Source organism: Rhipicephalus sanguineus, chromosome 7 (assembly GCF_013339695.2).
Source record: "Rhipicephalus sanguineus isolate Rsan-2018 chromosome 7, BIME_Rsan_1.4, whole genome shotgun sequence".
In the NCBI taxonomy this organism is placed as follows: Eukaryota; Metazoa; Arthropoda; class Arachnida; order Ixodida; family Ixodidae; genus Rhipicephalus; species Rhipicephalus sanguineus.
The window spans coordinates 24,750,840-24,776,682 of NC_051182.1; the positions used below are offsets into that span (position 1 = coordinate 24,750,840).

The following is a 25,843-nucleotide window of genomic DNA, read 5'->3' on the forward strand; positions in this document are numbered from 1 at the left end:
GATTCGACGTCCGGGAATTTGGACGCTCGAACGCGCTTCCGTTTGCTTGAGAAGCTTTGCTCGAAGCCTTCCAAAACCTTTTGTTTGTTCTTGAGCACTGTCGAGAGGGTTGACAAAGGGATGCCGAATTCCTTGGCGATGCACGACTTGCTTCGACCTGCCTTTTCTACTTCCTTGATTAGCTCGACTTTTCTCTCCAACGTCAGAGATTTGCACTGCTTTGGGCGGGACATCGTGGTCGATATTCGGAAGCGTCCGTTGCACACACCACTCACTACTCAGCAAAACTGAACTCAAGATGCGTCGTGCGCAGATCGCGGGGAAAACAAAGAATACCAGCTCGCACATGCAAGGGTTAGGTTGCGTACTGACTGGCCCACGCTTGCACACGCCGCCCACGGCGCATAAGTCGCGCGCAGGTGCGCACATGTGATCACTCCCACGGTTGCTTGACAAGGCTGATAGGAAACGGCTGCGTCCGCGGGAATTTCAAATTCGGCCTTCACGACCGCGTTCGGCACGTATAGTAAGACCTAAGCGTTCGCATGGAGCCCTCGTTTCCTGTTGGGAGTGGACTTTGCCTTCGGCCCTCCCGGTCAAGATTTCGAGATATCCGCTGTTCCCTCCGGAAAACGTTTCGAGATAAGAGGGGGCAAATACATAGCACCTATGGGAGGTTAATGCACGGCGAAAAAAAGTTTCGACTTAACCGAGATTTCGAGATAAGCGAGTTCGAGTTAACGAGGGTTTACTGTATTGCGTTTGTAGGGTGTAATAACGAACTTTATCTTGCAAGCCGATTTCGCGGCACCAAGATATTACTTGGAAAACACGTTTCGCAAAATGAGTTGATCGAGTATGAAACAAACACCATGTTCGCGGCATTAGAAACAGCTGATCGCCAGTGATGTAGTGACATCACCATCACAAAATGGCGACGGAACGCATTTTACGGCTGGACTGCATGGGCCGATTTTGTGCTCGACTATGGTCTGTTGGCATCAAATTCGTTCCCAGCAAAATGGAAATGGTGATATGCCCCTTTCATTGAGAAACCTCACATTAAAGGAAAGTTATTTCACTCGCTGGGGACTGCTACGTGGAAACCTATTTTGCACGCTTTAAATTGCTGCCATAAACGACGCAAACAAAAGAAGATCTTGAGCTGCACGCCGACCAGGAAAATTTTCTACGGATTGAAAGTGAGAATATTTGGATTTCAATGAGAAGCTTGCAGGCGTTCTCAAGCAGCTCCGTGTAGGCCGAGCTTTTCCAGGTAACGGCCCTTGAATCGGCACGCGATCAAGGGGTATCCACAAGTGACCTGATAGGGTCACTAAAGAGAAACAACGAGTTAATTTAGGCCGATAAATAATGCTCTGAAAACTTTATTGCCACTAATTTCACCGCCATAGGTTTACAAATAGATGAGAAAATCGAAATTTGATTTTTCATTTCCGCACCGAAATCTCCACATGTCACATCGGGGATTTCAAACCGCTTTTTTCGGAGTTTGGTGACATTGGTTCCACGAAATACCCTGAAACTTGCTATGCTACATCTCTGACCCCCGCAGAGTATAATGTAATACACATTCACTGGTTAGGAATTATTTATGCCTTCATAGGCGCTGTTAAAATCTATGACGTCACAGCTATTAGTGCAGAAACTCCAAGGTGGCGTCGCCCCCGGCATTTTGTTTTTAAGAGTTTTCTCCCTTGTCAAGAGTCTTCTCGCGGCAAGCGTGGTGACATTGGAATTGTGAAAGACTAATTTTGCAAATACGAGAAAATTGTTTTTCTTCTTAGCGTCCTTCGCCAGCTAAAGTGGGTCACTGAAGAGAAGGGACTGCCAGCAGAATAAATTTCTCTTTCTATGAGGGTGTATGGTGCTTGCCTCTTTTTGTCTTCTGATTATCAACATAGGGGCATGCCACAGTTTCAAAAAATCTTGTAAAATTGGGTGCGCATTATATTCGATGCTGCGTTTCGCACTCTTACACTGCACTCTTTCTAGTCTGTGCACTGCGATCGAGCTAGCTTGTCTAAAATAGTGGCAGGATGCGGTGATGGCCGCTAACCTTTCGATAGGTCGAAGTTCAGTGAGGGGAATTGGGTTTACGCGCATAATTTAGAAGCACTCAGATTTGATTTTCAGAGAATGAAACACTCATTTTCCGGATGTTCGAATACTTCGAATAGCGAAATTCCCGTGCGAATCGAATCGAATAGCAAATACTATTAGAAAAATATAATACAGTAGACTCTCGTTAAATGGAACCTGAAGGGAGGAGGAAAATGTGTTCCGTTTAACAGGAGTTCCGTTTAAGAGATTTTCCGTTTACTGAGAGTCTACTGTATTCGAAAGTGAGTATTCGCAAACCCCCTACCACAAACTTCTTAATCTCATCTGCCCACCTAACTTTCTGCCTACCCCTCTTCTCTTGGAACGCAGTCTGTTACTCATAAAGAGCACCGGTTATCTAGGCTTCTCTCTACACTAGAGTGCTCATTTGGGCCGGTTGAAACATGTCCACAGAAAACTAGAAACAGCGCAAACTACAAGACATTAGGACACACGTCCTGCCCACGCCTACTCCCTCTCGATTTTGACCAAGATGTCCTCTACACGCATTTGCTCCCCGTCTCACTCTGCCACTTTCCTGCCCATGGCTTGCTGTATCATTTTCAATTTTTAAGTTGAACCCTTTTCATAAGCCTCCAGTCTACTGCCTCGTAGGAGGGTTGAGATCATAAAAGGGTAGGGATTTGCACACTGTTTCTCCACGCAATGCGCAAAGCTTTTATCACTCATCCTACATCCTCCCCTGCTTGCAGAAAGCACGTGTAGACTTTTGAGGCCTTTGGCATTCTCGAAACAGTGTGGCAGTCACTTTCCCGATTAACGAATGGTCAAATGTAGTAAGATTCACTACATGGGAATTTGCTGTGCTACAAATATTCTTCACCGCATTACAGCAAGACCTCTCTATTAGCACCAGCTGGGAGTGCAGTCCAAGTACGTGCTAACTAATTCTATGCATTCAACGGGAACTAAAGACTTGTGTCCAACTGTCCTTGCGCAATCAGAAGAATAAAATTGCTTTGCAATTATGAAAGCCCGAGAGTAACAAAGTAACGAGAAGAACACTCGAAGACACAAAAACAAAGATTGGACTAAGTCATGCCCTAATGACCATTTCAAATGGTTGTTGAATGCTTTGCCACTAGGCTTGTACGAATATTCCAGCACTTCAAATATTCCAACGAATATTACTGCATTCAAATTCACTTTGACACGAATTTAAATTCTAGGAAATTTCAAAGTATTCGAAATGAACAAATAGACATACGCTGTCAACTGCCTATTTTTTGAACGCCCGATTTTCCGGACATGCTCGAAAATTCAGACGCTTTCACGGCACTGTCACCAGCCCCAAGACGTCAATGTATAAAAGAACGTCTGAAATTTCGGACGCTTAAACTCTTTGTCGTCCGATTTTTTGGACTTTCTGTCCAAATTGCAGGTCTGAAAGGCATTAACTGAAGCCCCCACCTCTGCCGCGTCTATAAACTCGTACGATCGAACCAGCACTTTCGAGAGTCTGTCTGTTTGCGACAATAGCGGAGTCTGAAAGTCCGCTTTGCCGCAATGCCGATATGTTATGGGGTGAAAAGCAGATGAGAAATTCAAAGGAGGTGCTATCACGGCACCGTGCGGCAATGTCTTTACGGGTCAGCAGCGGAAATGCACGGAGGCGTGATGGCGGCAGGTGGCAAACGCACCAGTACGGCAGTACGCACCAGTACGGCTTACATGCGCTCGTTTCATGGGCTAAGTGTTTTCCTGATGCTCACGCATCGGGGTAAGCTGGACAAGTCGTCCGCTCTTCCGCCACAATCTGTGTCCCGCGTCATCGTTTCTAAATGCTCCATGCGAGAGAGCCGTAATCTATTCAACGTTTTTCTGGTGTCAGCAGCACTCATCACGATTCCTGTGATGCAAATGTGCAAGTAGCGGTTGGCATGTAGTTAAGCGGGGTTCGTGGCAGGTACCGAATGTATTTGTAAGAGCCTGGGCGCGCACCTAAATGCCTGGTAAGTGTACTGGGAGGCATTAAAGCTATTTCAGACGGGGCTGTGGCAATTTGGCTGCTTGAGCGGAACAAAAAAGAACGAATTCGTTTTTTCAAACTGCCCAATTTTTTTAACGATTTCGTAGTCCCTAGGGAGTCCGAAAAATCGGACATTGACTGCATATAAACCGCATGTAACCCCCTGTAAAGGTGGTTTCACTGCTGTGAAGGGGTGCTCTACCATGAATACACCTATCCAGGGGAAATCCGCACTGCCGCAAAGCCACATTTCAAGGTTAAATGAATATACAGTAAAACCTCGTTAATTCAGTCACTGGGACTGTGAAAAATCATCTAATTAAGCGGGTTTTCAAATGAACCAAGCAAAAAACCAGAATACAAGGAACTTTGAAAGTAATGAGATGTGGTAGTTTGCTGTGCCTGCTAGTTTGCGGCTCCAAGGGTTATGTTTTCCAGCAGTACCCAGTCCCAATTTTACCGCTAAACCGGGGAAACAGTGGGCCTTGCTGCTGCCAGCACAAGAAAAAAAAAAGAAAGGGGGGAAAAAAAACGGTCTCGTGGTCAAATGAAATGCGTGCCTGCAGAAAAGAAGACGTGGTTCACTGCAACACAGTGGTGACACGCAGGCAGCATGTCACCTGCTCCTTGCAGAGTCAGCGCGTCATGATGCGACCATTCGCCCATTCCTTCTGGTAAAATAAATAATCTAATGATGACCTGTGAGAAGGAATTCACGATGTGTTCTAGGGGAAAAAGACTATCATTGAAGTTTTCAAACCAAGTTTTCAAAGTAGGCGTTGCAGGCAAGTACTCTGCCAGCAGTGCAAGTGGGCAAATTGCCGGAACACCCGCCAATCGGAGGTTCGCATACGTTGCGAATTCTGTCTGACCGCCCTTTATTAATTTCTCTGTTTTCCCAGAAGGAATGGGTAAATCATGACGTGCTGACGTTGAGAGAAGCATGCGTCATGCTGCCCACGTGTCACCACTGCCTTGCAGTGAAGCACACCTTTTCCGCAGGCGCACATTTCAGCTGACCACGAGACCACTTTTTTTTTTTTCTTGCACTGGAAGCAGCGAGGCTGGGGTGCTCAACTTGTCACTCATTAGTACCACTACAATGCACTGCCTTGTGGCTCCTAAGGGCCATTGTTTGTGCGGATTTGCAGCTAAACTGGGATCGAGAATCGGCACATGGCACCAAAAGTTTTCAAATTAACCAGGCTGGTACTGACCGCCGCTTCAACTTATCCACTCAAATTTACATTGAAAAATACGGGACCGCAGAAATCCATCGAATTTTGCGGGATTTCGAAATAACCGAGTTAGAATTAATGAGGTTTTACTGTATTACCCTCACAACAATTCATCATTTTTTAAGTTTAAAAGCTCGTTATACCGGCTTATATCTCCACGTATAGCAAATTTGAATACATTATCTATTTTACACGTTATCACTTGCATTCTATAGAAAGTCAAATACAGTCAAACCTTGTTACAACGAACACCACATTAACAAACATTTCAAATTAACAAACTTTTAAGAAATCCCGTGTCGACTGCTCATAGTTTCAATGTAAAAATATTTCACTACTACGAACTTCAGAATAACGAACATTTCAGAATAACGATCGTTATTTAATTCCCGTGTAATCTTAACAGCACCTCAGTACTACGAACTTATATCCCGAAATGCAAAGATTCTTAGATTTCAGTGTATCGGTCATGGCAGTCGGAGCTGTAAGGTAGCAGACGACGCAGCGTGAAGAGCGGACGCCCTCCCGCTAAAACCTGAGATGGCGCGGGAGGAGAACTTTTTTTTTTCCCCTCCGTTGCGGAGGCGACAACGCATCAGGTTTTTTAAAGGCCCAACCGCATGCATTGCACACGACTTTCGAGCGAAGGCGACTGCGACAAACAGGCTACGTCGCGCTGCTCGATTGAAAACTATTGCGTGCACGCAGGCAAATTACGAAAAAGAATTACAGAGTGGATGAATGACAACATGCCAAATTTATTATTGTTTTGTTTGAGATAAGGATGCCATAAAAGCGTTTCGTGACTTTCTTTTTTCGCAATCTTATGTTTAACCGCGGCAGTAGTATCTGCTGTGATCCCATGGGGCGCCCGGAAGAGTACGCTGCCTACGCTACGTCGCACTTTGCAAACTGCGTTATGTTGGGGTTAGTCCACGAGGCGCATCTCGACAACGTTTCCTCTTGCTGTCATAGAACGTTTAAGAAAAGCCGCAGCGCCTCACATCGTTGCTTCGCAGGGAGAAGGGCTACCTCACACGATGACGATGTTGACATTGCAGCAAGCTACCACCGAAACATCAAAACGAACCGTCGATCAAAATTAACGATTAACGACAAAATACGGCCGCTGCCTCGCTCTCCGCGTGAGATGGGGCTGTAAAGAAGGTAGTCCATAACTTGCATTCCTTGAAGTACGCGCCGATTGGAAGCATCACGAACAAATTGCAACCGAAGCGAGGGTCAGAGATGCTGCCATGTTGCCGGAAATTGTCATGCTCACTTCTGGGCGACAAGCGGCTTTCCAGAAACCTGCAACGCGACGGCGATGGATGGCCCTCCGCCGCCTCCGCGACAGCAAATCCTGTCGGCCGTCGCTCACGGTAGCACCCGAAGATCGCAACGAGCCCGTGTCGGCCACAGATGCGTTGGACTACTTGAGGAAACTCCATATATTAAAAAAAAAAAGCGGAACAGCGACCGAAGCGGCGCATAAAAATGCGGACGGTCTAGAATCGTTCGTGACGCAGAGTGTGCTGCGCCCGTCAAAAAGCGATCGCGGACTATTTCAAATAAACGTGCCTTGTCTGACGTTCACGTGTGCATTGTTGTGAGAAACGAGTTCAAGGACGTACCGTTGCAAAGGTAGGACGTTTGCGTTACTGAAATTCTATTGTTATGGTAAATTTTCGGGCTTTCACTATAACAACCTTTCAGAATAACGAACATTTTTCCGCGGTCCCCTGAAGTTCGTTATACCAAGATTTCACTGTACTGCTACTATACAAAGTTGCTTCCACTTCCGTTTGAACCAAAAAGAATGACATTTCCATATGCCTTGTTTCAACTTTAAAAATATTGTGCAGGTTAGTTGGGTCATGACAAATATGCTCATTTTTCTTTATAATATAGAATATGTACTATTCGAATTCACTTCGAAATTATTTGACCAAATCACAATATGCTTCGAATTCGCTTCAGACCTAAAATTTACTATTCGTACAAGCGTATTTGCCACGCCTTGTTTCTATCAAGTAGTTTTAGCAAAAAACTAGAACCGTGCCAATGCCAGTGTTATGTTATGAACTCTGTATTAGGTTATCATTGTCTGCGAGTATAACCCGAACCTCCATCCTGCTTAGACGTGAGAGGTTCGGCAAGTTGGCACTCCCATGTACAAGAAAAACTTGCAGCACGGAAAAAGACGAACGGACAAAGAAAGGCGACACAGTTACGCACTTTCGCAATTTATCACTACTTACAACTGCATTTTACAAAACAAACCTCATCTGGAAGTCGGCGCTTGTCTGTGTCTCCTCTCTACGTTCGCCTGTTTTTTTCCGCGCTTAAAATTCTTCTTACCCTGCTTACAGTTTTGCTCACCTCGAAAGAAGCCAGACGTCAGTGACCATCACCGCCGTTGCCACCACGTAAACTCCTTTCCAAAACCCCAAGAAGATGCTGCTAGCTATTCCTGCAGACAAATGCGCACAAAAAACAAAGAAAATCTTTACTGAAGCACATACAGTGAGCCGTCATACAAGAAGGCAAGGCATGCAAACACAAGACAAAAACGCAAGACAGCACTTGTGTTGTCTTGCTCTCTTCTCTCGCATCTTGTGCCCATGCATGCACATCTTACCTTTTCTTTATGATGAATCCGTACCAACTAGTAGCTCAGCTTTCTGTTCCAAATGTACAGTAATACCTCATTAACTCTAAGTAGTAAAAACCAGAAAAATTGAGATAAGCAGAGTTATGCAAATTTCATTGAGAGGTCCAGTTCTATCGGATATCTAGGCTTGTGTGAATAGTAAATTTTAGGTTCGAAGCAGATATTGATTTGGTAGAATAATTTCAAATCAAATTCGAATAGTATGTCTGACATATTATAAAGAAAAACTAGCAAACCCAACTAACCTGCATAATATTTTTAAAAATTTAAACAAGGCATCTTCAAATGTCATTCTTTTTCGTTCAAAAGGAAGTCTAAGCAACTTGGAATAGAAGCAAGTTTTGACTTTCGGTAGACTGCAAGTGATAGCTTTTAAAATATGTTACGTGACATGCTAATATACACCTATTCGTTCATTTTGAATACTACTTCGAAATTTCCAATGACTTAAATTTGAATCGAAGCAAATCACCCTACATTGGGTTTGAGGCTATTTGCCACACGCTAATGCATTCCCTGTCATAGTGCTCACGGCAGCACCTGCTGGGAATGCAGCACAACTATGCATTGACCGTCAAGTGAACTGCAAGGTCTTTGTCGTGGAAAAAATTTCAGTTCTCACACAGTCATGCAATAGCACCAGTGTGCCGAAACGGAACGAAAACGAAAACCGAAAAAAAATATATATATTTTTGACCGGAACAAAACGTAACTGAAACTTAATTTGTAACTGAAACTATCACAGCAGAACCCCGATTATACGAATTTGAGGGGTCCACGCAAAACCGTCGTATAATTGAAAAACTAAGAATATACAAGCAGTGGCAATCAGCCTTGCCGAGAAAAAGGAAACAGAACACCTGAATAAGCCCACGACACGGCCCTGTGCTTCTCCAAGGAAGGTAGAATAAATTATTTTTGAAAATGGCAGCTAACGGCAGCATTACTTAGTTGAAAGAGGTGTGAGCAAATCGTTATCCTCAACTTCAAAAAATTTAACCCAGTGTGCATCTTTCTCCCGATAAATGAGTTCGAAAATTGCCTGTGCGTGAAAACGATACCAAAATAACGTCGGCAACAGCCTCCTGTCAGGGGAGTCAGGCACGGGTCATCGCCATCACATAATGGCAATGGAGCAAGAGTTTGCGTAGAATGCTTTCGTGCGCGACTGAGTTGTGTGCATCGTATTTGTGCCCTTGTGAAGTGCAACTGGTGATGTCCCGCTGTCATTACGAACGTTCACGTCAAGTGAAAGTTATTTTGCACGGTGAAAATAGCTGCGTCGCGTCCTTTTGCGTGCTCAAGACCTGTGACTGCGAGTGCCGCAAACAAGGGCAGGAGACCAGCTGTATGTCGACCAGGAAAAGTTTCCACGGACCGAAAACGTGAAAATATCTGGATCTCAATGACCGGTCAGCTGAAGCTACTCAGTGTGGAGAGAGCTTGTCTAGGTAACGACCCTAAATATGCACGCAACCGAGGCATATCCAGAAGCTATCTTAAAAGCCAGGAAAACTGGATTGCAGAAGCGCATGAACTGCCAGGAGAATAAATTTACTGTCTCACTCTCTACTTTTGTTATTGTCAATGTAGGGGAACGAGAGTTCTTACTGTGCACTCGCAAATACTTGGTCAGCGTTCAGATACGAGTAAAGAAGGTGTTTTTTTTTTCTCGGACGGAATCAGAAAGTCGTCCTAAGATGCGGGGTCGGTGTAAAATTGCGTCGTATAACAAAATTTGAAACCTTATGTAAGGTCCACCGCGCAGACGCCAACCTGCAAACATGTGGTGATAGTGCATGTTGATCCCGCTGTAGAGTGCGTAACAGGTGTGGTATATGAAATCCCCCTGTCCTGTGGCCAGTGCTACATTGGACAGACGGGACGCTGCTTCAATGAGAGGGTGCAAGAGCACAGTCTAGCTGTGAGCTCCCACACCGGAGGCCATCTCTATTTACACTGTAGGAGATGTGGTTGTTCGCGGAACCTAAAGGAGACCCGATTACTGTACAAGTCTAATGACAAGATGGAAAGGGAATTAATAGAGGCCTTCTACATTGCGCGAAGCGACAATTGCGTTAGCATGCCTTCACTGACATTGCTCCCGAAGGAGCAGCAATTTTTAGATGGTTTTATGTAATCAGACATTCATTTGTTTGTTATTTTGCTTGTTTGCTACTTCAGCGCATGTTACTGATCATACTCTACCCACATTTCACTATCACCACATGCTTGCAGGTTGGCGTCTGCGCGATGGACCTTACATAAGGTTTCAAATTTTGTCGCTCTTGGTTTTCCACTTTTCTTGGTTGTTATATTTGCTCGGTTTTTAAGCACGTGTCAGGCAGATGTTGATTCATACTTCTTAACGGCTTTGGCCTTCCGTTTATTCAGTTGAAGTTTTGCGCCCGTCCTGTCCACTTCCCTTCGTCCTTGTTCTTTCGCGCAACCCTACACTATGTGTTCACCTGTGCACCAACTAGCCCAAATGAGAGCTTTACTGCATTCCACATTTCATTCCAAAGTGAAACCGAACTTTTTAAAATTGTTTTTCACTTCACGAGAAAACTTTGCAATCTGGATCAACTGAGGTCATGCAACGTGAACAATTAAGCATATCTCAGGGTACAGTATTAACGCATACATCAGGAAGAAATTCCAAAGCAAGGATATGTTGAAATTGTGCAAAAAACGAGAACAGTGGCAACCAGCGATGTTTATATTAATGTAAGTGGACTTTTGTACGCCTGCCATGCAGGCCAGCGTGAAGAGGGCATTGTAGGCGTAGGAGTTTGCTACAGTGAAAGCTGTTATGAGAAAACAACATCCGATTTTGGCGCCATAGTTGTCCACCGCCGCCGGTGTCCGTAACCGCTATCGCGTGAAATAAGAAAAAATGAAATGAGAATCAAATTTCGAGGATCAGATTGCATATATCACCCGCGCCCTCTGTGTAGCAGTCGAGTATTCCACCACAGTGCCAGGCTGGTGCTCGTAACTCCTTCGCAAAAATGCTCTATAGAGACATGTCGGGCAAAGAATCGTGTTACCATATGTAGAGTAAAACAACATGGCGTCACACAATGCGAATTGTGCAACGAGTCGGTCGTTGAATGCTTCCAACCCATTACAAAGGGCTCCGCCATAACTGTTCATCGTCATCAGCCACAGCACAAAGTGCCCATAATGCCTTACAGATGTGTAGCGGGTACCACGATTCTCCGAAGAATGACGAAAAATGGCATAGCGGCTGCTTCGGTAGTTCAGAAAAATTATGACAATTTATGGCGCAGTGAGTACCTTGCATGTGTACTTGTATTAGTAGCCCCAAGAGAGTCTACAACGGGGTCTAGAAAGGCCGCTCTTCCAGCTTTCACTATGGCTGTGCTGTTCCGTGCAGGCCTGGCGATTTTTTTTATCAGAACAGAGGTCTCGCACATCAGAGAGTACACTCAATGACATGCTGCTTCTGAGATCGTGCTCACTCCCTTGACACAAACCACTGAGCCTGCTAAAAAAATCGTAACCGACTTTTGAGAAAATGAATACTACGACTTTCAAAGGTATACTGGTTCATGCTAGTTGGTAGGAACGGACCTCTGAGAAAATAATTACTATGATTTTCAAGGGTATACTGGTTCATGCTAGTTGGTAAGAATTCGTGGTACAGTTACTTCCACTCCTCTGAAGAACGTGGAGAGAACATGTTTTACCCTGGTCCCACTTTTTTAAGTTGAGGACAAGTAACTATATCAGAAATCCAATGTCTTTTTTATGATTACCTTAACTTCAAATTTTTGCACCGCTAAAAAAAAAACTGCTACAAACCGTTACGAACATTTTCTTTTTCGTTCCAGAACAAAAACGGAACTTTTTGCGGTGTAACGAAAATAAAACCGAAACGAAAAACATCTCGTTCCGACACCTTGAATAGCACAGAGTGATAATACCAGGGAGCATTTGCAAACTATGAAACAGAACATGGCAGCAGACCAGATGACTTGTCTGGGTTGTCCCCAATGCATGCATGTTTGTCCAGCGACCTACTGCTGCTAAGCAAGAACTGGTGCCACTTCACTTATACGCAGCACATCCCAGCACGTGGAGCCAGTTGTTTCTGTTATAACTACTATTAGTGCGCATGTTGTCCTGTGCACATGCATTTGCCGCACAAGTGTCCTTGCAGCGTGTCCACTACCTTCAAAGGCTGTGGGTTCGGGCCCCACCGACTGAAAGGGTGTTTCTACATTTACTTTAAATCATTTGAACTTGTATCATAATTAATACACAACAGTTAAAATCAAATGTCCCCAATGCATTCCTTGGCTTAATTTTGTCAGTTTTATTCATTTTCCAGTACAGAGATCTGGCGTGGATTTGTTTTGTACGTGGTGACGTCAGAGCTGCACTTGTGTCCCAGGGCGGGACAGGAGTGCAAAATATAGTGCAAAATGTGAGAGTAAAGGTTGTTTCTTTTTCCAGAAACAAAGATGATACTTGTAGACGTGTAAATTGTGCGATTAAATACAATGATTCAGTTTTTTTTTTTTTCCATTTCCTTTTCGTTACATGCATTGGGTGAACAGCATGATCAGGAAACATGGCAAACAATTATAGCCAACGTGAGGCTCAGAGCATACTCACGTGCCACACTCGATCTTTGGTGTCTTGTGGCTGCCATGGCGACGCTTTGGTCTACTCCTGCAGTTGCGAGCCACGCCTCCCGCTGTTGCTCCCGCCGGTGGTCAGAAGTGGGCAGGATGGGCGATGTGCCATCGCCGTCGCCCCTGGCCTTGACAACGTAAACTGAAGGCAGACGTGCAGGTGGTGGCCATCGCCGCCTTGCAGATGTGCTGTCTGCATCAGAAACGATGGTCGTGCACCAGTCAACTTACAGCGGCACCAGCTACAGGGACACTGTGTCTCGCCTCGTTCTTTTTTATAAAATTTTCCACAATCCACAAATAAAACCATATTCTTTCCAAACCATACTACATCTCAAACAGATGTGACCATCAACACAAAGCACACATTCCTTTTTCATATACGAATTCTTTCGCGATTCTTTTATTCCCAGTACCTCAAATGACTGGAACCACCTGCCCACCTCTATTGCCCAGCTGAGTGATGTCCCTGCTTTTAAGGCTGCTGTTGAATGCTATGTTTATCTTAGTAGCCATTTTTTTCTCTCTCGCTCCTTTTTTCCCTGTTATTTTGTATGCTGTTTCCCACTCCCTTCTGTAATGCCTTCGGGCCCTGAAGGTATTGAAATAAATAAATGAATAAATAATATAAGATAGCTTATATAGTTATAGCACTTAAAGGGATAGCACTTAAAGGGACACTAAAGAGCAAGACGATTTCTCTCATATTAGTAAAGTGCTCTTTCACAATACCAAAAACACCACGCTTGCTGCGAGAAGACTCTTAGTAAGCGAGAAAACACGCAAAAACAAAATGTGGGTGGCGGCGCCACCTTGAAGTTACCGCACCATTTGGCGTGACATCACGTGTTTTGACGGAGCCTACTAGAGACTATGTAGTTCCTAATCGGTAAAAATGAAGTACACTGTCCTCTGAGGGGGCGAAAGACTTCACATACAAAGTTTGGGGTAATTTTGTTGAGCCAATGGCATTAAAATACGATAGACACGCTTTGAAATCCATGACGTCACGCGGGGAGATTTCGGCACGAAATTTAAAAATGAAACTTTGAACTTGATTTTCTCCTCATTTAATAAATTCATGATGGCGAAATTAACTACATTAGAGTTCTCCGAATACAATTTATCGATCTAAACCGATTCAGTGTTTCTCTTTAGTGTCCCTTTAAAGGGGCCATGACACGGACACACAATCTGCGGTTTTCAGTGAAAAACAGAAGTAGGTCTATCGCACCTGTACATATATAAAAAGTGCACTGTAAAAGAACATTTCAGTGCAAAATGAGCCTTAGAAGTCACCCGCTATAAACGCTGCCCACCGCCGGCAACCGCCATTTTGCCGTGGCATGTGCGACATCATGCGCTGCATGGAGTGGAGCCGCTATCTTCTACCAAAGCTTCAGCCTCGGCAAATTTTTCAATTTAAATGCCAAGCTGAAGAAAGCTCGACTGCATGTGCAGCTCACCACGCAACAAAATTGTTCGCCGGAAAGCAGTTGCTTGCACAGCAAACAGCTTGTTACGCCATGGCTTGGGAGTGTGCCAGTGTTGCCCAACTCTCAGACCGCTCGCATGTTTATTAAAATATTCAATTATAAATTAAGTGCTCCACTAAATGCGCTAAGATTTCGCCAGCTAGTTTATGAATGCATAAGGATCAACCCACATAAAGAATACGAACGAAAATAGGGTGTCATGGCCCTGAGAAAAATGACTTGTCTAATATTAGAAAAGTAGCTTTTCACATTACTAAGAGGAGCACTTGTGTCCAGAGAAGGTACTCTGTAAGATAGAAAAAGCGAAAATCAAATATGACTGGCGACACTGCCTTGACGTTTTTGCACTAACTTGGTGTGACATCGATTTTGACAAAATCTGCTAGAGCCTACGAGTCTTTAAGGATCAAAATGTGATTACAGTCACAGACTTGGTTCGTTCGAATTCACTAATTCCATAGTAATGCAAAGGAGTTCTGCGGAATCCCACAGGGTGCTGGAAGGAAGGGTAATTAATTCCACTAAGATCTTCAATCTGGGCGGATTTTCAAACTGAAGGAACATACAAAGAAAGATGGTTGATCCCTCCTTCGTAGGAATCGGAATAACACGAAAGTAAAGCGTGCCCTTACAGAAGTAACTGAATGTTTACAGAAGTAACTGAATTGATATAAGCCAGTTTGCACAATGTATATTGATGTCTGGCAGCTATAGCACCGTTTACCGTGTACTTAGCTTTAGGTGCACGTTAATGAACTCCAGGTGGTCGAAATTTCCGGATCCCTCCACTACGGTGTCCCTCATAATCACATCGTGGATTTGGGACTTTAAACCCCAGATATTATTATTAATATAGCACCGTTTAACGTGGATGCACCCACTTCGATGATTGGTGGTACATCTCCATTCCGACGACTAACGTCCATGCTCAATGATTAAGCAAACCCTTGTGGTAGCTGTAGTAGTTAACGGTGAAAGCGTAATCAGAGAACGAGCTGTGATAGCCAGAAGAGCGTCGCATATTGAACGCTGAACTTGTTGGCCATCCCGCGGCATGTTAAAATGCGGCTGAACACCATGGCCGCACTAGAGGGAAACGCAAAGTGCGTCCTGCCGCCCCGGTAGCCCAGCCGCGATTTTTCTCGGGACGAGCGCGTTAGCGGTGAAAGCAGTGTTACAGCCAGGTGAGGCAGGTGTGCGTCGCAGAGCTACTTTCGGTTTGAATTAGCGTGATGCAATGAGCGAGGCCAACGCTTTTGTGACGCTTGGTTTAAGATCGCCACCTCGTGGTGTGTTAAGGCATTGACAAAATTGAACTTCTATTGAAAACGCGCCGAATGGGATGGACGTGTAACGCGTTGCAGGTGCTAATCGCGGAGGCCACGGTAATGACGAATTACTTTACTGCTCCCAGAGGGCAAAACCACCCCGTCGACCGGGAGAGTGGTAGATATAAAAGGCGCGTTTGTAAAGGCTTTGGAGCCTGTGGCCGTGGCACAGTGGATAGCGTGCCCGGCATCTGTTGTTGCGGACCAAGCGGTCGTGGGTTCGATGCCCGTTGACGGAACTTTTTTTCTTTGACATTTGATCGTGTAAATTTTTTCTACGTCATTTCCGTGACAGAAATACGTCACTGAAGTCTTGGTGGACCCCGGCATAAAACACTTTCGTGTTAAAAGAATATGATCCTGTAAACTTCGGAGTAATGAAGGCACTAATCAGAGAAGCTGATTCGTCGTATCCTGTAGTTTGTGGCACCAGGGGCCAATGTTTTCCAGTGATTCCCAGCCCTTTTGAACCACAGGGGCAATGTCACAATGATGATGCTCCTCGACATCATGCACCGAGCAACAGAATGACGAACAGCAGGGAGCGCTAGTGATGCAGAAATATCGGTAAATTGACTATAGATAGCATCGATAGTCTAGACAAACTATCGATAGTGCAATCGGTACTACCATGGTTAATATTACTAGCGATTTTACTGCCACACGTGTTTATTGCTTTGTTTTGATGTATTTGGGTTTCACCCACAAACACTACTAGCAACGTTTGACGCAGAACGCGCCGTAATGTTTGAGAAGCTTCAAATTGAGATCATTCTGCTAAGATTACGTGTTGGATGAGAATAGTCAAGTTTATTCGAGAGCTTACACGAGCACCAGCGATAACGCAGGAAGGTTCGATGACAGATGTATAACAGACGACGCATTCCACCGATGATTGATTACTCAGCGGCCGATGACTGTCCGCGCCGCTATGAGTGCGCAGCGTTTATCACTTGTATTTTGAGTTTTGATTTTCTGGACACAAGTTCGCACAAATAAAGAGCTCCGTATTTCCCAGTCTTGCTGCAGCATTCTTCACCGTCACATCCACGTGCCAATACTATCGATAGTAGTGTGAATTATGACGCTGATGCTGGCTGGCCATATTGCCAAAATATTTTCGACAGCCTACTATCAGCTCCGTTTAATTTATGAGCAATTTTTGGTGAGGGAAATGAATTATTTCCGCCATGAAAATGGCGGAAGATGTCCATCAATAAATCAATAAATTCACATCCAAAAGCAACCAGTTACACCTTACAATTAACAATGTTAGTTCATGATAACTTTTTGTATTTTGAAATCGTAAAATGCAATATAAATTTGAAGCCGCGCATTTCCACTACATGTAACGTCTTCCTTTCTGCTGCAGCTGAACAGTTTGACTTTATGATCATGTGTCAGCAAAGCGCTCAGGTGAAGAACACAAGCATGTCAACTTTCTTGCCCTTCAGCCTGCTTTTCCGGCTCCCCTATGTACAATGCGCGCGGAAAACCAAGTTTATTCCACGATGAGTTCGCGCTGTTGATTTTATGTCATCGATAGTACCATAGAATTTTTTTACTATCGATAGCGCTATCGATAGTATTTTTTACCATCGATAGTTCGATAATGACTCAGCTATCGATAGTATCAACAGTACCATCGATAGTTCTGCATCACTAGGGAGCGCGCGTACCTGCTAGCACGACGTTGATGAACGACAGTTTAAGCACCCAAGCCTTCACATAACGAACCTAGCATCATTCATCTGTTATGTTTCTTGCGCATGCCTTTTTTCGTCACACTTCGACACCTGCTCTCTTTTGTGGTAGTAGTACCATTGGTCACGAAGGTGTGACAATTAAAATATTGTTGCACTTCTGAATGACCCATCAGACACAAAATTTGAGGGTTGAAATGTAGGACAACCATGTCTGCTGAGGTTGTTCCATAGACAATAAAACAGTGGAACAGCTCACCTGGCGAGTGCCGCTTCAGGAAATTTTTAACAGCCGAGCTGTTTAAGTTTGGCAAACCACCTTGACATCATGAGTGCGTGCAATGCAATAAGCTGGCGTGCACTCTCTTTATCCTCCTCTTCATTTTCTACTTCACTTCCCGAACACGTGTGCCTGGAGCACATTCTACAACGCTGTACAGATTTGTCTACTGCAATGCAATAACTCAGATGTGCGAGAGAACGACTACAGAAAGAGAGGAAAAAGGGAAGAAAAACAGAAAAAGAGAAAGAAATAGAGAAAGAGATAAAAAGAAACACACACACAAAGAATAGAAAAAAGAGTGAGCAAGACAGAAAGAGAGAGAGAGGAAGCGAGAGAGAAATAAAGACAAAAAGATAAAACAAAAACAGAAAAAGAGAAAGAAAGGAAGGAAGAAATAGAGAAAAATAAAGGGAAGCAAGGAAGGGCACCTGATATGCCACTGACATGACAAAATACTAGAGCTGTGCGAATAGCAAAATTTTGGGTGCGAAGTGAATTCGAATTTTGAAGTGCGAGTGCGAATTGAATCGAATATTTTTCGAATATTTCTAGAATATTTTTCGAATACTTCGAAGCGCAATTGCAGAAAAAAAAAGGTTAGAGAGGATTCCTAAGCATATTCTTATGAGATAGCAACATGAAAGTGTTTCTTTTCGCTAGGTTGATAAAGCACTGGCAGGGTGGCGTTTCATTGTTGTCTTATCAAGAATGAGGCAATGTAGAGGTCAAATTCTATTCATGTACATGATATGGTGCAACCAAAGTGTTGCTGACAACACTTTACACGTGATGGGCAAAGATGCCATTTCCTCAGCCTCTCCTCCTCTCTCAACTTCTGTGGAAGCCCAACTGATGTGGCGGACAAGCGTGTGCTCCCTTCAAGTCCGGAGTTCCAAATCTGCCCCCTAGACATCGATATATAAGAACATCTGAAATTTTGGATGCTGAAAAGCTTCGGCTTCCGGTTTTTCGGACTTCCTGCTTAAATTTCAGGTCCAAAACAGCAATAATTGAGCCCCCAACTCTGCCACATCTTTCATCTCCATGATGGAACCAGCGCTTTCTTGAGTTAGTAAATTTGCGACCGTAGCAGAGCTTGAACGGCAGCTTTGCCGCGATACCGGGGTGTGATGAGGTGAAGCATATTGAAAATCTAGGGACCACTTTTAATTGGACGTTGACTGTCTTGGCAAATTTCAACCGTAACGGAGCTTGAAAGGCAGCTTTGCCGCAATACCGGGGTGTGATGAGGTGAACCATATTGAAAATCTAGGGACCACTTCCAATCGGACGTTGACTGTCTTTTGGTAAAGTTCGACCGTAACTGAGCTTGAAAGGCAGCTTTGCCGCAATACCGGGGTGTGATGAGGTGAAGCATATTGAAAATCTAGGGACCACTTTCAATCTGACGTTGACTGTCTCTTGGTAAAGTTCGACCGTAACGGAGCTTGAAAGGCAGCTTTGCCGCAATACGACTATGTAATGAGGTGAAGCATATTGAAAATCTGAAGGGGTCACTTTTAATCGGACGTTGACTGTATTTATTTTTGGGAAGTTCGAATAGTTCGAATAGTAAAATTCCAGTGCGAATCGAATCGAATAGTAAACACTATTCGAAAAATATTCGAAATTTCGAATATTCGCACACCCCTACAAAATACCTAACGTGACAAACAAAGTTTCAGCTTATTGTGAGCAGTGCTACCTTTTTGCCTTATTATTTTCTACCACTTGCTTTTTTTTTGTCTTACATCCTTATAACACACAAGTTCAGTCTACAGTGCTTGCTCTATTGTAAGTCGACATGCCTCCCACTCAATATATCGCTCGTAAAAAAAAAAAAGCATACACGCAAGTGCATTCCACATAAAAAATTTCTAAACCCAGCCCAGGCCCTGCTGGCTTTGAAGTGCGTTTATAATATTCTTGCTTCCAAAGCAATGACGCAGGCTTCTTGCATGACCGTTTCGCATGTGACCAGTAAAGATCAATCACATGGTTCAGTCATGTATGCTGCAAGCTCAGGAAGGCGTCCCGACTGCAGTCCGCAAAAACCTCGGCACCTGACGTCGCATGTGAAAAATTGGGTCAAGCTGCAGTCATTAATGCCACAGAACCTGCTCAGGAACTCAGACACTTCCATCCTACCGCACAGTTTTTTTTCGGGATGGAGAATAGCGGCCCCCTTGGACGCTGCAGTGAACGAGCGCCCAGTGCTTTTTGGGCCAGCAGCACTCACAACAATGAAGCACAACCAATTACCGTGCTTCCGCACCCTGAAGAGTGTAGCAGAAGACTTCTCGTCACCGTCACGTGGGAGTCACGTGACCCAAGCTTAAACGCCAATGAACGACTTCATTGGTAGAGCAGCACGTTGCTGTCAACCCTGGCTCTGGCAATAATGATACTGGCAAGATCATGAAAACCGCGAAGCAGCATGGCGTAGGGGACACGGGCCATCAAAGCAGCGATACCTATGCAACACTAGGCGGAACCTTTTCATTGAAATTTTGTTCGTGGTATGATGACAGGTGATGTTTTTGCCCAGGTCATGCAACTCTCGTGCATGTGACAGTGACCGGAAGTTCTAGCGCTGCTCTTTAGGGTACGGAAAGGCGCCATCAAGTGCAACAGTAGCACGCCCCCGCCCCCCTAAAAGTGCGAGACTCTTCCATCCACCACTGGTACCCCATGAAAAAATCACTGTTGTTGCTCTGTGAATTAACACACCTTGTATAAATATATAAATGAATCCTCTATGATGTCACATTTACCTCCTTTATTTTTCCTGTCTGTAAATAACACACTGTGGATAAATGACAAAATCATTTATGGTGTTTGACATGTAAACAATAATAATAATTGTTGGGGTTTAACGTCCCAAAACCACGATATGATTATGAGAGATGACGTAGTGGGGGGCTCCGGAAATTTCGACCACCTGGGGTTCTTTAAAGTGCACCTAAACCTATATAAGTACACTGGCCTCAAGCATTTTCGCCTCCATGTGCCCGCCATGGCCGGGATTTGATCCCACGACCTGTGGGTGTTGTTTGACATGCAAAAACCACAATATGCTTATGAATGAATGAAGGAAGGAAATTTTGAGGGCTCGTTTCTATTTTTCACTCAACCTTAATGAAAACTAGTTGACAATGAAGCCAAGGAAGGTGTGGGGGTTGTCCAATGTACAGGTTTTGTAGTAATTGTGATAAAGACAACTTGCCACCGGCAGGGACTGAACCTGCAGGTTCCGAAGGTTGGAGGTTCGGTCCCTGCCAGCGGCAAGTTGTCTTTTCGTCCACTTTACTTTCTTCACATCTGTATCCCAATTACTACAATACACTTAAAGCAGTACACCTGACTTATCCCATATGTCCATTGTCTTCATTGTCTGCTGGTTTTCATTAGATATATGATTATGAGGAACGTCGCAGGGGAGCGGTCCGCAAATTTTGACCACCTGGGGTTTATTAATGTGCACCGACATCCCACAGTACATGGCCCTCCAGCACTCTGTCTCCACTGAAATGCAACCGCCACGGCAAGAATCGAAACCCGCGACTTCTGGATCAGCAGCTGAGCACCGCAACCACTGTACCACAGTGGCAGCATATGAATTTTTAAGAAGTAAATTTAATAAACTACTAAACTGAAGCATAGGGGACAAAATAAAAGGAAGAGGGAAATAAAGGAAGCTCACAGGTATGCCGTGTTGAGACTTCCTCGTCGCTGTCTTCAGTGTCCGAGTACAGAGGTGTGCCTGTACCTGGCATGTCTGTCACAGAGGTTATCGTAGTGGTGACCGAGGTGGTGGATTCGCTGGCTGCCCTCTGCCCTCGTGCGAGGTTGATGGAGTCTTTTGCGTCGTGCAGGCCGTTTGGAACTCTGCGTACGATGAGGAGAGATGGGCACGGGTTTAGACTGTACCCAATACAACTGGCAGAGCTAACAGACATATTTCCAGGGTTTGTCTCAGCGTTTGCAAAAAAAAGAAAACTAAACCCAGGGCTTAATGTAGGGCTTATTCCGCGGTTAATGCAGCGGTAACACAGTTCTTGTGAAGGTCTTGGTGCAGTTATAAATCCTGCACTTAATGCGGCTCTACGACCATGAAACCTGGAGGAAGTGCATAGCATGGGCAACCCAGCGATTCCCTTGGCAATGGCACGCTTGCTGAGGCGGTGGTGCCCTCTCTTGTGTGGCGTGACTCAGCCAAACGTTGCAGAAGAGTTTTTCGCGATTTTAGGTAAATTGTTGCGATAAGTTCTTGGTCATTTCTGTAGTTTACATTATTTTAGACCTTGTTTTTTTTTGCACTGGTTTTAAGCATTGTTAGCCTTGTTTTAAATCGGTGTTTACCACTGTGTGACCATGAACATGAGAAGCCGGGCCTCTAATGTGCTATGCACTTCAAAAATTTTCAAAAAGTAAAGTTAGATTAGTGGCATTATGCGCCAAAACCACGACACGATTAGAAGTCAAGTCGTAGTGGGAGTTTCCACATTATTTTTACCGCATGATGTTCTCTGCGCACCTCAAGTTTAAATAAACAAGTCGCCTTGCACTTTGCTGTCTGAATGCAGTCCTCACGGCAATGAATTGAACCAGTGTCCTTTTGTTTAACAATGCAACACCTCAGCCACTAAGAGTGCTTCATTGGTTTCACTGTAGACATACTAAAGCAAGTAGCTGAACCTCAACTTCACTATAATAAGGTTGGACTGCATTTAGGAATAAATTTTAAGCCTGTGCAAATATATAAGCACTTCGAACGATCGAACACATATTAGAGTATTCCAATTCACATCAACACAACCACACGTAACCCGCCTGAAAAGGTGGTTTCACTGCAGCGTGGTGCCGCTATGCCACGAAATTGCCTATTAAGGAAAAATCCACAATGCCACGAAACCTTCAAGGTTTAAGGTTTATCTACAGATTAGCTGCACAACATTTAATTTTGTTTTACACTTAAAGGCACACTATACGGACTGGTATGGGATAAGTATGCCGAATTTTTTGAAGTAACGTATGTTACTACTTATAACTAGCACCCTGCTACTACTCAAATTCACTTTGAAATTATTTGATACTAATTACCATTTACTTGAACTTCACTTTGAACCGAAACATTCATATTTACAAAAGCCTAGTAATGATCTTATACTCACTGTTCTTACTTTAACTAAAGATGTCAAAAGACTCTTGCAACTCTTGTCAAAAACTGCAACTAAAACCACTAGAGCAGTGGGTCTCAAATGGGGGTCCGCGAAGCCATCTTTTGGGGTCTGCGAAACTCGTCCTCGAAAAAACAACAACAAATGAAAATTAGTTCCTTGAGCCGCACTCTGTCCCGTGACAGCAGCCCCTTCTGATTTTTGGTATGTGTCGCCGCATAATGCCTTTGCATTGCGACGAAACTTATGTTTTCTCTTCTCTGAGATGGTTGTAAAGCTGGTTGTAAAAATGGCTGCAGTTTTCTATGACATATACACGCGAGCATACTTTTTCTAGGCTTGCACATTTGAAGACCAAGCATAGCTAGAAACAGTTTGAATGTGGCTGCGGACCGCACAACTTATTGACAAGCTGTTGAGATCGAATTGGCATGGCACTTTACTTTGACCATTCTTTGCCAGGCAGAAATAAAAGGCACGTATTTCACACTGCATGCTGCATTAACATATGAGCGCAAAGGCTACAATGGCCATACAATGCCAAGACTACGCGACAGTGTGTAAAAACAGCAATCATTTAACACTCTGACAAATTATTTGCTGTGTTAATGTTCCAATCCAATTCTATTCTGGCAGTTAGATAAAATGCACTGGTTTCGGAATCATTGAACTTTGCAGTTGATAGAGTTTGCAGGTGACACACCTTGCATCATCGCGTTTGATAGCAGCTGTCACGAGTCTTCACAAAAAAATAGTTAAACCGCAATGTGTGCAGCCTGAATAGACACTGGTGCTACAGCCTCCTCTAGTACGTTTTATGAATAACTACAGTCGCTCACAACCTATGAATAAGCATAGGCTCCACGCATACAGCCATGGTACACATACTATTCACCTCCGTAAGAGCCAATCCAGATAATACTAACTGTCGGGGTTTTACGTCCCAAAACCACGATACAATTGTGAGGGACGCCGTAGTGGAGGGCTCTGGAAATTTTGACCATCTGGTGTTCTTTAACATGCACATAAATCTAAGCACACGGGCCTCTATCATATTGCCGCTATCTAAATGCGTGGCCAGGATTTGATCCCGTAACCTCCGAGACAGCAGTCGAGCACCACAAAGTGGAAGTACTTTGTCCCTGCTGATGTAAACATTAGGCGCATTGGAAAATAAACATTCCTAGGTTCTATCTCAAATATTTCATTTGGCTGAGTACTGACTCGAGACTGCCGAAATTTGCCGGGACCTTAAAAGCTTTGAATGCAAAATCAACGACAACAGTAGCGCAAGGAATCACACGGACAGCGACAGATCAAGACGGGACACAGCGCTAACTAAACTCAGTGTTTGTTGCACGTGATCACATATATATACACAACACCGCACAAAGGAAATAGTGGGGTGGCAAAGAAAGGGGCACACAAGGCAATCAACCCAGCAAATCAAACAGGCGGCTGACACGACAAAAATAGCATTTTCTTCTCTGATAAACAGATTGAAGGGCAACTCGCAGCATCTCTGTATTTAATCTCTGCCGCTTCAATAATTTCACTCGTGAGCTGGTCAGAATTTTTGGCCAGCAAATGCGAGAAGTGTATTTCTGTACGGCAAACTCAACCATCTTAAGCACGCAAACCTGCCTGGCATCACGATAATGACTAAACTCAATTGAAAAGAATCGATAGATCATGTATGCAAATTCTCTTTGGGTGGGACAGTGATGGCTGTGCGTGAAGCTTATATTGCCACGCACGCTTATTTCCTTTATTTTAATGCGATTGGGCTCCAGCCACAAAAAAAATTTACCAGCACTCGTTGCAGACCACGCAACAACGTTTGGAAACTTCGCGATTGTGCCAGACTGTTCTGTTAGATTACACGCAGCACACGTGTAACAGTTTATTCTAGAGCTTACGCGAGCACCAGTGACAATGCTGGAAGGTACGAGCACTGGCACATAAAAGACTTGTCCCACCGATGATAAGGTTACCGATGGCCGCCGTCCACTCGCGCAGTTATCATTGTACAGTGAGTGTTGCTTGTACCTTGAGTCTCTTTTACTGGGCACAAGTTCGCCCAATAAAGTTTCATTTCGTACCGGCTGCATCTGCTTCTTCACCATCACCACTGTATGATATATTACAGTGGATATGTTAAGCTTTTCGTTATGTTGTGTGGAACCACATGACAGCTCGGCCTAGCTTGTAATAGCATAGCAAAGCCAAGTTGACTTAGACAAGCTGGATAAGTCAAGATAAGCATAGCCCGGTCCAGTTGAGCTTAGTCAAGCCATCAATACTGATATAAAGCCAATCAGTGCCAATTGATAGCCAATAAATACCGATCGATAATCAATGTTGATATGTCGAGATAGGCATATCTGGTCCAATTGCACTTAGTTGAGCCAATTAAACCATAATGTAGCAAAGCATAATGTAGCTAGGAGACCACCAGCTCCGTTGTGACTCAGCCTTGCGTCACTAGTACAAGCTGCGCGATTCTTTTCTTCGTTTGTAACCGTCTATAGGGTCCCAAGGGCCACTGCTCACTGGCCAAATAGAGACGACATCTCGACTGCAGCATCCAACTCACCCCTGCTTAAGGCCCCAGCCACTGACGACTTCGTTTTCAGACTCGTCAGTATCACTGTAGAGGCTGTGGCGAGGGCTTCCGTTTCGGATGATGGGCCCAAAGCGAACCTGCTTCGCCTGCAGCTCAGTGGCATCCGAAGACCGCAGAATTCCCGATGACTGCACAAACAGAAGCAGGACGCATCACCGTGCCAGAGTTTCGCCACAAGGGTGAAGCAATGAATGCGATAGCAACAAATTGAAATGTTATACGAGGTAAGGCTGTCACCTCACTCCTTTAGCCTATGACCTGGAGTATGCTCAACAAAATGCTGGCATAAGGAAATGCGGCCACTAAGGCGAGCGAAGCGACCTTTGCATTTCCTATTGCTTCAACAAAAACTGAGCAATGCGAAAACAGGTACAAAGGTATGAGCAACCTGCTGAACCCCGTCAATATAGGGCAAGCACAACTCGGCTTGGCCATTCAAGTTACGCAGTTCCTACCAGAGCCATTCAGGCCGCGTTGTGGAGGGATCCAGAAATTTCGACCACCTGGGGTTATTTAACGTGCACCTATATCTAAGCA

General features: G+C 44.4%; 1 protein-coding gene across 1 annotated transcript in view; it reads right to left on the minus strand.

The window, feature by feature from the left end:
* LOC119399330 (SUN domain-containing protein 1) overlaps positions 1 to 25,843 on the minus strand; it is an 85,569-nt gene that overhangs the window by 55,451 nt on the left and 4,275 nt on the right. Inside the window, exons 3-6 of the mRNA XM_049417663.1 lie at positions 25,277 to 25,434; positions 21,204 to 21,388; positions 12,671 to 12,883; positions 7,735 to 7,825 (exon numbers count right to left, since the gene is read on the minus strand). Coding sequence (XP_049273620.1) covers positions 7,735 to 7,825; positions 12,671 to 12,883; positions 21,204 to 21,276 — 377 coding nt within the window. The 5' untranslated portion in view covers positions 21,277 to 21,388; positions 25,277 to 25,434. The remainder of the gene's footprint in view (positions 1 to 7,734; positions 7,826 to 12,670; positions 12,884 to 21,203; positions 21,389 to 25,276; positions 25,435 to 25,843) is intronic.